Source organism: Leptodactylus fuscus, chromosome 5 (genome assembly GCF_031893055.1).
Source record: "Leptodactylus fuscus isolate aLepFus1 chromosome 5, aLepFus1.hap2, whole genome shotgun sequence".
Taxonomy (NCBI): domain Eukaryota; kingdom Metazoa; phylum Chordata; class Amphibia; order Anura; family Leptodactylidae; genus Leptodactylus; species Leptodactylus fuscus.
In genome coordinates this window covers 119,590,783-119,603,994 of record NC_134269.1, presented here as the reverse complement: position 1 = coordinate 119,603,994, position 13,212 = coordinate 119,590,783, and the positions used below count along the sequence as shown (strand labels likewise).

Sequence of the window (13,212 nt, the reverse complement as noted above, 5' to 3'; positions counted from 1 at the left end):
TCAGGGTTCGGTACACACCATGCGATTTTGGGGATTAGACAAAATAGAAACATCTATAAGAGATGGTAATACAAAGAAGGCTCTCTTTATGAGAGAAGCAGTATGGATCATGCGGTTTAATTCCCGGCAACTGCCTGGTATGAACATTAAAACTGACCTCACATTTATATATTCAAAAATAACTAGGAATGCGATTTATTTTACTTACCTGTTGGTATACGGACGAATGGAGATCTTTGATGTAGTAGTATAGAGGGTCTGTCAGCAAGAGTTGATATTTGGATTGGTTGACGTAAACACATGACCATTGCATTAGAGAACGGAAAGTCATTGAATAATCATATTTGTTGTTTCTTTGTACAACTGGTTCTCAATTGGTGAAAGTCAGTCACATGACTATTTAATCTCCTCCCCTTCTCAAAAACAAGGTAGTACTTGCGGGATCCATTATTGGTCCATTCAGGTCATGTGACAGCTTGGATTTTTATGAATGTTACCATACTGCTGTATGTCGCTATATTTGTTTCACTTTGTCTATATATTGGTTGATTTGTATTGGTGAAATCATGTTTGGGAGGCAGTGAACAGTTCACTGTTTATACAAGTTTGTTGGGAATAGTATATTGGAAAGAGACTATGGTTCTTTAATGAAATGAAATATAGGGTTAAAGACATCATTATATGAATAAATAGTAACAATATCCGGTAAAGTCCAGGTATAATACTTTTGGCTACATTTAGTAGATTCTTTTTTAGATATTAATTGAATTTGTATTGTTTAGCTATTTAGCTATAGGATATAAAACAAACTTTATTAGTCCAGAAAATGCAGGTGGACGATAGTTCTTAAGGAAATGATGAGGTACAGGTGGGGGTAGAGGGTATATATAGGAAAGGAAAAACAAACCTCCACAACACCTTTATTAATGCTATCACTAAGGGACCTTAGAGTCCCGAAACACTTCAGCAGCGTGTTTTAAATCACTTTTTTTGTTCAGTTTTCTCTACCTAGGCACTTTTTGTATGTGTTTTTGTGCTGTTTTTATTTACTGATGGAATAAAAGTTAAATTTTAATGAAGTCGGGACGTGGATTCGATCCTTCTCCATTTCTTCACAAAGGTTTATTCATACCTTGACTTTTCTGGGCATAGGCTATCTACATAGGATATCCCATAAATGCCTGATCGATGCTTGGCTATTTTTGGAAGTCCAATAATAATGAACAGAGAGACTTGCCTATGAGTGTCCCTCTCTCTTTTACATGTGGTCATGGACTGGGCCTCATTCTAGAGATGGATACAGATCCAAAGGCATTTGTGGCATAAGCTTTGGATATAGCATGAATGCCAAGGTAGGAATATGGGTAAGGGTTTAACAGATAAGACTCCCGGTTGTTTAAGGTCGTGAAGAGGTTAGGGTAACTGTCATTTTGTTTTATTTGCTTAAATATTATATATTTAAACCTTTCTTTGCTAGATAACATATGTTTGAACAGACTATGTAGGCCTCATAATTTTTTTTTATTTTTATTTTTTTTTTTTTTTTTTGTGATTAGTGCTCCAAATCCCCTCTTTATTAGAGATGAGCGAACAGTGTTCTATCGAACACATGTTCGATCGGATATCAGGGTGTTCGCCATGTTCGAATCGAATCGAACACCACGTGGTAAAGTGCGCCAAAATTCGATTCCCCTCCCACCTTCCCTGGCGCCTTTTTTGCACCAATAACAGCGCAGGGGAGGTGGGACAGGAACTACGACACTGGGGGCATTGAAAAAAATTGGAAAAAGTCATTGGCTGCCGAAATCAGGTGACCTCCATTTTAGACGAATAGTGGATTTCAAATCCGGGTCATATGAGAATGTGAACTTTGTGACTATGAGACAGGGATAGCTGTACAGGCAGGGATAGCTAGGGATAACCTTTATTTAGGGGGGAATGTTATTAAAAATAACTTTTTGGGGCTCTATCGGGTGTGTAATTGTGATTTTTGTGAGATAAACTTTTTCCCATAGGGATGCATTGGCCAGCGCTGATTGGCTGAATTCCGTACTCTGGCCAATCAGTGCTGGCCAATGCATTCTATTAGCTTGATGAAGCAGAGTGTGCACAAGGGTTCAAGCGCACCCTCGGCTCTGATGTAGCAGAGCCGAGGCTGCACAAGGGTTCAAGCGCACCCTCGGCTCTGATGTAGGAGAGCCGAGGGTGCACTTGAACCCTTGTGCACCCTCAGCTCTGCTACATCAGAGCCGAGGGTGCGCTTGAACCCTTGTGCACACTCTGCTTCATCAAGCTAATAGAATGCATTGGCCAGCGCTGATTGGCCAATGTATTCTATTAGCCTGATGAAGTAGAGCTGAATGTGTGTGCTAAGCACACACATTCAGCTCTACTTCATCGGGCTAATAGAATGCATTGGCCAGCGCTGATTGGCCAGAGTACGGAACTCGACCAATCAGCGCTGGCTCTGCTGGAGGAGGCGGAGTCTAAGATCGCTCCACACCAGTCTCCATTCAGGTCCGACCTTAGACTCCGCCTCCTCCGGCAGAGCCAGCGCTGATTGGCCGAAGGCTGGCCAATGCATTCCTATGCGAATGCAGAGACTTAGCAGTGCTGAGTCAGTTTTGCTCAACTACACATCTGATGCACACTCGGCACTGCTACATCAGATGTAGCAATCTGATGTAGCAGAGCCGAGGGTGCACTAGAACCCCTGTGCAAACTCAGTTCACGCTAATAGAATGCATTGGCCAGCGCTGATTGGCCAATGCATTCTATTAGCCCGATGAAGTAGAGCTGAATGTGTGTGCTAAGCACACACATTCAGCACTGCTTCATCACGCCAATACAATGCATTAGCCAGTGCTGATTGGCCAGAGTACGGAATTCGGCCAATCAGCGCTGGCTCTGCTGGAGGAGGCGGAGTCTAAGATCGCTCCACACCAGTCTCCATTCAGGTCCGACCTTAGACTCCGCCTCCTCCAGCAGAGCCAGCGCTGATTGGCCGAATTCCGTACTCTGGCCAATCAGCACTGGCTAATGCATTGTATTGGCTTGATGAAGCAGTGCTGAATGTGTGTGCTTAGCACACACATTCAGCTCTACTTCATCGGGCTAATAGAATGCATTGGCCAGCGCTGATTGGCCGAATTCCGTACTCTGGCCAATCAGCACTGGCTAATGCATTGTATTGGCTTGATGAAGCAGTGCTGAATGTGTGTGCTTAGCACACACATTCAGCTCTACTTCATCGGGCTAATAGAATGCATTGGCCAATCAGCGCTGGCCAATGCATTCTATTAGCGTGAACTGAGTTTGCACAGGGGTTCTAGTGCACCCTCGGCTCTGCTACATCAGATTGCTACATCTGATGTAGCAGTGCCGAGTGTGCATCAGATGTGTAGTTGAGCAAAACTGACTCAGCACTGCTAAGTCTGCATTCGCATAGGAATGCATTGGCCAGCCTTCGGCCAATCAGCGCTGGCTCTGCCGGAGGAGGCGGAGTCTAAGATCGGACCTGAATGGAGACTGGTGTGGAGCTATCTTAGACTCCGCCTCCTCCAGCAGAGCCAGCGCTGATTGGTCGAGTTCCGTACTCTGGCCAATCAGCACTGGCCAATGCATTTCTATGGGGAAAAGTTAGCTTGCGAAAATCGCAAACTGACAGGGATTTCCATGAAATAAAGTGACTTTTATGCCCCCAGACATGCTTCCCCTGCTGTCCCAGTGTCATTCCAGGGTGTTGGTATCATTTCCTGGGGTGTCATAGTGGACTTGGTGACCCTCCAGACACGAATTTGGGTTTCCCCCTTAACGAGTTTATGTTCCCCATAGACTATAATGGGGTTCGAAACCCATTCAAACACTCGAACAGTGAGCGGCTGTTCGAATCGAATTTCGAACCTCGAACATTTTAGTGTTCGCTCATCTCTACTCTTTATCCTTCACACATCCATAGAGTTAAATTATACAGATTTGGCTTCCTGGGGAGCTCACTGCAAATTTGTCATTTATACAGTTTCCATTGAAATCAGTAAGAGCTGGATAAACAAATACACTGTAAGTAGCTTCCATTAGCAGATGGAGGATTACCTACTGCAAAACCATTTGGCGTTGTAGGGTGATTACATCCAAAACCATTTGCAAAATTGCCTTTATTGCATTTTTATTTTGTTTTGCCTTTTTTTTCCCAATATAAAACGCACAGAATAAGGCAATTTTTGCGCAGGTGCAAAATACTGATCTGTTTCCATACACCTATCACTCATAGGATGACAGATGCTTAGTTTTATACTTGCACATGGAAAGGGGCTTCTGAGAGATCAACCTGAGTATTTTGGTGTTTTGTTTTTCTATCCACATCTCTTCAACCTTTTCCAAAGATATAATAAGCCCTTTTAATTGTGATGCAAATTAAGGTATAGTAGTGTGTTGCACTCTTCAATGCTTTTCCAATTGTATTACATTTATTTCTTCCCTCATGTAAATCTTCAGGGGGAAATGTTTCCCCCCGCAATGTTTTGAGCTTAAGTAAAGTCTTATTTTGCTTTGTTGGGACTATAAAACACAGGTTCTTTTTTCAGCTCTGTTTCTGCAAGGACTCTCTCATAGATTGTAACGCTGGGTTCACACCAGCGTTCAATCTCCGTTTTCAGGTTTCCGCCTTCTGCCGGCAGAAGACGGAAACCTGTCATGCCGAGTCCAGCTGTGAGCGCCGGTGAGCGTTTTATGCGCTCCGTGGCGAAACCGTTTTTTTTTTAAACCGGACACAGAGTACTGCATGTCCGACTCTGTGTCTAGTTTAAAAAAACGGTTTTGCCGCAGAGTGCATAAAACGCTCACCGGGGCACACGGCCAGAGACTTTTCAAGCCCATTGATTTGAATGGGCTTGAAACATTCCGGCAGGTTTCCGTCTCCTGCCCCTTTGTGCAGGAAACAGAAACCTGCAGAACGGAGACCGGGTGCAGATGTGAACGAGCCCTAAGCTGTTGCGAGAGGAGCCCTCAGTCCCATTGTGTAAACTGACAATTTGTAAAGTGCTGCAGAATATGTTTGCGCTATATAAATAAAATGGATTATTAATAACAATAATAATAATATTGGCCTTAAATTCTGTGTTTCCTAAGCCAAACGGGATTTTCCAGGTCTTAATCTATCCTAAATTTAGTCATGAATGTTTATCAATATCTGAGGAGTAGGTATTCAAAACCTAGCACCTCCACCAATCACTTGTTTGAAGAGGTGGCAGTACTTGGACAGTGCTAGGATCTCTTCACTGCTTAACAAGTACAGTACCATGGGTTGGTACATACAGAATAACGAATGTTTAGTTTATCTATGTGCTTTTGTTTTGCTTACTGCACTGTAAAATATACAAAGATCTAATATGACAATGTATTTTATTCAGATTTCTTCAGCAACGATTAAAAAAGGCTGTTCCATATAATCGTATGAAGCTGTTGATTATGGGAAACACAGGAAGTGGTAAGACAACACTTGTACATCAGCTGATGAAGGAAAAACGTCCAGGCCAGGGACCAGAGAAGGCCACCATTGGTATTGATGTGAAGAACTGGCCCATACTAATAAAGGGAAAAGTTAAGAAGGAAATCACACTGAATGTCTGGGACTTTGCAGGTAATAAAGCATTCTACATCTAACATGCAGGTTGACTACTCATAATCAAGTAATAGGAGCAGCTCTGCAGGCTCATACACTGTATATCAGTTATTGTATAGTATTGTAGCTTCGCTCCTGTTACTTGATGTAGGCAAATGGATTTTTAAAAACAAGGTAACTCAAAGATGGTCAAAGAATGACTATAATCACATCAGAATATAATAAAATACATGTTTAATAAATAAAAAGAGATAATAATTATCTGTAGTTACAAATGATGCAATAGTGGGCCACACGGTGGCTCAGTGGTTAGCACTGCAGCCTTGCAGCGCTGGAGTCCTGGTGTTCAAATCCCGCCATGGGCAAAAAACCATCTGCAAGGAGTTTGTATGTTCTCCCCGTGTTTGCATGGATTTCCATCCCATATTCCAAAAAAAGACATACTGATAGGGAAAAATGTACATTGTGAGCTCTATGTGGGGCTCACAATCTACATTTAAAAAAAAAAAAAAATGATGCAATAGTTCACTGAATGTGGAGCCCCAATATATATCATGCACTGATATATACCCATCGTTTGATGACTTTCAGAGATGCTGGACATCTTTTTTTTCTCAAAATTGCAGACAACTAAGACAATAGGTACCTAATAGTAATAGTATATAATAATAGTACCTTTGGGGTGGATGAGGTGCTGAGTGGTCACTTTATAACATGACCATTTATGGTACAGGAATTTGAAGAAATGCTAATCGACTGACCAGTATCCTATACAGAAATACAGACAAAACTACAGAGAGAACCACCTGTAGATGTACAACATCAAATACATATAGACTGATTAGTAATACATTAACCCTCTCGTATCACATCAATCAGACAGTATGATTTTGTGGAAATAACATGTCCTATTACACTTGAATATAAGCAGCCTGCACATTTTCCCTGTCCTCTGCACCAGTTCCTGATGGCTGGAAGCTGCTGGGAATCTGATCTGTGAGGGGTCCAGGTGTCGGATCTCCTCAAATCACTTACTAATAACTTAGGAAAAAATAATTTAGGACCAGAAAACCACTTAGCAGATTGCTCTTCTCTTCCTTATTTTCACTCAGGCTGTTTATTTAAATAAAATATATATCTGTATCTCTCAGAGTGCATCAGCAACTGCTATTACTGTGCCTTTTCCTTCAACCTCCTCCTCCCCTTTCCCTCTTCATAGACTAATGTGTAAAAAGAAACTCCACTAGATAAGTGGAGAAGGAAACTGTTTGTTTGTTTGTTTTTTATTTGCAGAATATCTTATTTAAAGGGGTTGTCCCCTTTAAGTAAGGGGATATTTTTTTTGGAGGAGGTGAAAAAAAACCATACTCATCTGTCCCTGGTGCCTCCTAGCGCAGTCTGGTCCTGCTGCTCAGATGGTTTCTTGTGCTGGAGGTCCTCGTGGGCTGTAATTTCCCTGGTCTCTTTCCTTAAGCTGCTGATTGGCCTTAGCGGTCATATGTGGCGTGCACTTATCCAGAAGAAAACAACGGAACAGCAGGACTGGACAGCACTGGGAGACAACAGAGAATCAGGGACAGGTGATTGTTTGTTTGTTTGATTTTTTTCTTTGATTCTTGTTTTTTTCCACCCCCTACGGGGTCTAATTTAAAAAAAAAAAAATATATAAAAAATTATCCTGGACAGCCCTTTTAAATAAGACATACTGCAAAGTCTCTTATATTCACTGGCACTATTAATTTATGTAAAGTTATTTAGAATTGGAGGCATACTTGAAGGAATGGGCCCATCGCACTTTGGGAGGGGTGGTTGGCATCACAGCAATGGACCATATGTCAATCAGAGGACGATAAATCTTTTACACTCCTGTTTTATATGAACTGCTCCAATATTTACTGCTGCAACTCTTTACTCCCTTTCTCATACTGATGGTTCTGCTTTATGTGGCTTGTTTTTATCACAATATTCCTATTTCTTTTTGAGTGTAACCGTGCCTATGTAATCTTGAAAGCTTGTGATTTGTCATTGTCTCTTCAGTTAATCAGTTAAAGGTCCACATATCAGGTACTTGAAATCTCAATTTTTAGCTTTCCTGCATATCTGTAAATGTGCCACCACTAAACTTGCTGGTATGAGTGATTTATTTCTTTAAGGATTGTTTAATTTATTATTGTGTAAGTGACTGTTCTTTAACATTCAGCATTTACGTTTGTATCATGAAAACATTCATGTGACCACTTTGGTTTTAGGCCAGGAGGAATTTTATAGCACTCACCCACATTTTATGACTCCACGTGCTCTGTACCTTGTGGTTTATGATCTCAGCAAAGGGGCCTCAGAAGTTGATGCAATAAAACCATGGCTTTTTAACATAAAGGTAAGCTTTTTCATATATTGCAATAAGCATATAGTTGATGCTCAGTGCTTTGATAGGACAGCACCGCAGACATTCTTTCTGTGACTTGCCCATCAATAACTTAAATTCTGTCAGTTTAACTCCTTGAATGCTATAATTAGAGGGACTGAATTAAATGTAAAATAAATAAATACATTATATAACATGTAGGCATTTTTTTCCTCCACGGTTGTGCTGTACTCTATGTTTTTAATAATTTGGGAATAAATGTCAGTGCTTTTTGAAGGAAGTCTGTCAGTATGAAAATCTGTATCAAACTAATGACAGTACTTTTTAGGGTGGTTTCTATTCTTTCCACAGGTGCCTTTCTTAATTTTGCATTTCAGCTCCATTTTCATGTAAATTAGAGGTTTACTCCTATGCAAATTAGGCACATTTTAGATACAAATTAGGGACATTTCTTTTCCTGCCAGGGCTCTTATCTAAACTACCCCTAACTGCAGACAAATTGGAAGATGTCACTCAAACAATGGGGATAGCTAAGTGTCAGTTAAGGGCAATTATCTAGAGCCCCACTAGGGAAAAATTCCCTTAAATCCTTTTTCAGCTAAATTGGAAAGTGTAGAAGCAGCTCTACTAGGTACTGTCAGTAGACTGACAGACTCACTTGTTAGAGTAATACGCTGTAAGCCACCGATAGCCATTAATGGATTTTATTGATTAAGTACATGCTTATATGTGTTGATTAAATTAGTTTTTTTTTGTTTGTTTGTTTTTTTTATAGGCCCGTGCCTCATCCTCTCCTGTCATTCTTGTTGGAACACATTTAGATGTATCTGATGAAAAACAGAGAAAAGCCTGCATAAATAAAATAAAAATGGAGCTGTTTAATCAACATGAGCTTCCCAATGTTCAGGATTATCATTTTGTGAATGCAACAGAGGAGTCAGATGCTTTGGCAAAACTCAGGAAGTCCGTCATAAAAGAGTGTTTGAATTTTAAGGTAATTTACTGTCAGGGTTATAGACAAAAAAAGGCTAAATGCACTGGCCCATTTTATTTTATCATGTGGCCCTGCTTACAGTTCAGTTTATCTATATAACCTAATGGTTTAAGAATATTAACACGAAGTGGATAATGTACACGGCTGCACCTTTTTGCATTTGCATATAATTGCTATATATTGTAAGCTGCAAAAGCAAATTTTATAAATGTTTAGTTGGCATATGTCATAATTGTATTCATGCAAATACATTTTACTAAACAATTTCAACTAATCTAGCCTTAGAATATTTTCCCTGTACATGTGAAGTGTTCTGTTTTCTAGATATTACATTTTACTGTTGTTATTGATGATGTAGGTAATTTACGTTTTCTTATACGTAAAGTGAGTAAACTAATGACAGTATATTCTACACTTTCCAAAAAATGATTTTTATTATTTTTTTTATCGCATTGCAGCTCCATTTTCACGAAAATCAGTGTTTTATTCATATGCAAATCTGCTGAAAAGGGCTTTAGGGTTGTGTCTTTTCCTGGAAGGGCTCGCTTTCTGCAATAGATCAGGGGTGACCAATACGTCGATCGCGATCTACTGGTCGATCGCGAAGGACGTATGGGTCGATCGCGGGATGCAGCCAGGGATCCCCGGTGTCTGCTTGTTCACAGTGCAGGCTGAGAGTCGACTCTCAGCCTGCGCTGTGAACAAGCACTCCGGACACTTGCAGGCCGGGCAGCAGCAGCTCTGGGGGATGACACGCTGCCCGCTCTTAGGGATGAAGGGAGCCAGGGTGCTGCTTCTTCACAGCGCAGGCTGAGAGTCATCTCCGGACACTGGCAGGCGGGGCTACCGCAGCCTCAGCCTGCCAGTGTCCAGAGGTAACTCTCAGCCTGCGCTGTGAAGAAGCAGACAGCGGGGATCCCTGGCAGCCATGGAACACTGCTGTCTGCTGCTCTCACGCTCCGCGCCGGCCTCGTCCACATACATGGCCCCACCCACAGACATGCCGGTCCGCCCACAGGCCCGCCCCTGCCCTGCCCACAAGAAGTGGGTAGTAGATCTTTTGCCTTGCCAGTTTATAAAGTAGCTCACATGCTGAAGAAGTGTGAGCGCCCCTGCTCTAGATAATGGCCCCTAACTGAAGCCAAAAAGTGTGGCAAAGTGAAAGATATCACTTAAGCAGTAGGGGGCGAAGCTGAGTGGTAGTTTGGGGTGGTTATCTAGAGCAGAGAGTGAGTCCAGGCAGGAGAAGAAACTCCCCTAAAGCTCTTTCAGCTAATTTTCATAAGAATAAAAAAATCTGATTTTCATGAAAATTGAAAAGGAATCCTTTGTAAGTGTAGAAGTCGCACTACAAGGCACTGTCATTCGTTTTATACAGATTTTTTTTTTTTGCTGACACACTCCCTTTAAAATAATGATTTCAAACAATTATTTTTGCTGGTGGTCTAGGACCAGCTATAAATTTCATCCCTGGTGCCCTAGGGCTGTTTAGGAGAGTTAATAATTATATCCTTGGGGGATTAGGGTAGTGTTGTAGTGGACTTGATTATTGCAGGTCTCCTCTATTGTCTTGTTCCTCCATATGTAGACCACTTTAGTGCACAGACTTTGCATCATCTGTGAGTCACAATACAGCATTATTAATAGCATCTTGGATGATGCAATATCTATATAAGCAATGAACGTACAGAAAGGTGGAGGAGATGAAAGGCGCTTGATATTTAATTTAAACCCCCCTTGTGGACAAAACCGACCTCCTTCCTCCTTTGTATTGTCCATTTGAACAAGCCTACATAGTCTATATGTCCACAGTGTTTAAGAGCAGCATATTAAAGCTGCAAGTTTGTAAATGTCCTTTTTGGCAATTGGAAGCACCAAAAAATTCACATGAAATTGTTTAAGTCCAGTCTATTCATGAGGAAAGTATTTCCATATTAAAAACATACTTTTAAAGGTGGAACTTTTAAACTAATGAACTATCTTTAGGATAGGGCATCAATTGAAGATACGTGAGTATCATGTGACCCCTGCGCATTAGCCATTTAAAGCAGCAGCGGCACTCCCTGAGCTCCGCTTCCACTTCTAAGGCCATGTGACATGACATGGCCTAATCACACTTCAGTCTCATTCAAGTGAATGGGCTGAGTTATGATACCAAGCACAGCAGCTACACAAATGTATGGTGCTGTGCTTGGTAAGTACTGATAAGGCTGCAGTGGCTTATATTGACATAACCCAAAGATAGTTTCAATTCATTGTTTAACCTAAAAAAAAATCTCCGTCGGCATCTACAGCCCCACAGAAGTGAATAGAATGCCAGTCACGCCAGTGCACTGGCACTCCATTCACAAGGCAGCTTTAGGCAGACCTTCGGCCTCCATTCTCTTCACCGATGAGGGACCCAGAGGCCAGGCCCTTAGAAATGAAACTGTTTTCTCCTGTACTGTGGATAGGGAATAAGTGTTCTTAATGGCACAACCCGTTTACGCTAGGTTCACACTAGCGCCTGGAGTCCATTCTCAGCTTTCCGTCTTCTGCATGCAGAAGACGGAAAGCTGTCAGACCGGGTCCGGCCGTGAGCGCCGGTGAGCGTTTTATGCTCTCTGCCACGAAACTGTTTTTTTTTTTTTAAATCGGACACCGAGTACTGCATGTCCGACTCTGTGTCCGATTTTAAAAAAACGGTTTCACGGCGGAGAGCATAAAACGCTCACCGGCGCTCACGGCCGGACATCTTTCAAACCCATTCAAATGAATGGGTATGAAAGAGTCCTGCAGGTTTCCGTCTCCCGCTCAGTTTTGTGCAAAACAACGGAAATCTGCATGAATGGAGACCGGGCGCAGATGTGAACGAGCCCTTAAATGTATTAAAAATATATTCAAGCCAGATTTAATACAGTATTTATATAAGGCACCTTTCAAATCATGATTGGGACATTAGCTTACTTTTTGTATTTAATGAAATGCTCATGGTATGTAGGGCAGGATGGTGACTCAGTGGTTAACACTGTGGTCTTGCAGAAATGGGGTCCTGGATTTGAATGGTTTGTATGTTCTCTCCCTGTCAGTGGTGTAAAGGGTAATGCTTCAGTAACATGTATACACATATATGTAAAGGGACATAAATAAAGTAATATAACACAAAGCAGCAAGTTATATTACTTTGCTTATGTCCCTTTACATAGATGTGTATACATGTTACTGAGGCATTACCCTTTACACCACAGATTTGGTATTTATTGGTATTGTCAGGGTCTGGGGTTGCTAGGTAGAGTGGCATAGACACACAAGTCCAGTTTCTTTAGTCCAAAACAAAGGTAGAGTTTTACTTTCACTCAAAAATATAGTGCAGCAACAAAAGGAAACAATACAAAAGTAAATACCTGCCCGGCTAGGCTCTAACTAAACATAGAATAGGTTACCTCACTTAGATTAACAGAAATCAAAAGCCAGTAGAATCAGGACACAGCTCCAAAAATATGACCTCTTTGTTGGCTCTCTAGCCAAGTTCTGCTCAAAAGTCTGCTGCTGGAGCTGGCTTCTAAAGCTCTCTTGATGAGCAGACTCTCTGCAGCTGAGTCACTGCCAGAACATCCCAAAGTGTGGACTGGAGGGGGCTGGAATAACAGGTCCCACTACCAACCTACCTGCCATTCCTAAAAATCCAGCCCAGTAACTGGAATTTTGAAATAATATTTAGCAGATAATAGTTATCTGCTGAGAAACCTTCTTTATGTAGTTTTCTCATCTCACCCACCTTAGTATTCTCGGTGAGATGTACACCCCCTCCATTACCTGACCAGCTATCAGCTTACAGTATGTTTTGGACATACATGTCCACCCCCCCCCCCCCCAATTCTTTTTCTTCTTTTTTCCTTTTTTTGTATTGATCTTATATGTTTTTTTTATTGTTGATAAAATATTCAGTTGTTTCATACTTTTTCGTGTGAATGTTTAATTGGATAATTTTCTTATTCTCCACATGTTTACTCAGGGCGGGTTCACATCTGCACCTCGGTCTCCATTTTCAGGTTTCCGTTTCCTGCCCGAGAAAATGGACAGGAGACAAAAATTGGCAGTCACTTTTCAAACCCATTCATTTGAATGAGTTTGCAAAGTGTTCGGCCGTGAGCACCTGTGAGCGTTTTGTGGTCTACGCGGCAAAACTGTTTTGTTTTTTTTAACCGGACACAAAGTCGGACATGCAGCACTTTGTGTCCGGTTAAAATAAAA

The 13,212-nt window shown here is 41.5% G+C and overlaps 1 protein-coding gene across 1 annotated transcript in view; it reads left to right on the top strand.

Moving 5' to 3' along the window:
* Nucleotides 1–13,212, top strand: part of LRRK2 (leucine rich repeat kinase 2) — a 170,821-nt gene that overhangs the window by 89,586 nt on the left and 68,023 nt on the right. Inside the window, exons 30-32 of the mRNA XM_075274148.1 lie at nucleotides 5,409–5,638; nucleotides 7,870–7,997; nucleotides 8,761–8,979. Coding sequence (XP_075130249.1) covers nucleotides 5,409–5,638; nucleotides 7,870–7,997; nucleotides 8,761–8,979 — 577 coding nt within the window. The remainder of the gene's footprint in view (nucleotides 1–5,408; nucleotides 5,639–7,869; nucleotides 7,998–8,760; nucleotides 8,980–13,212) is intronic.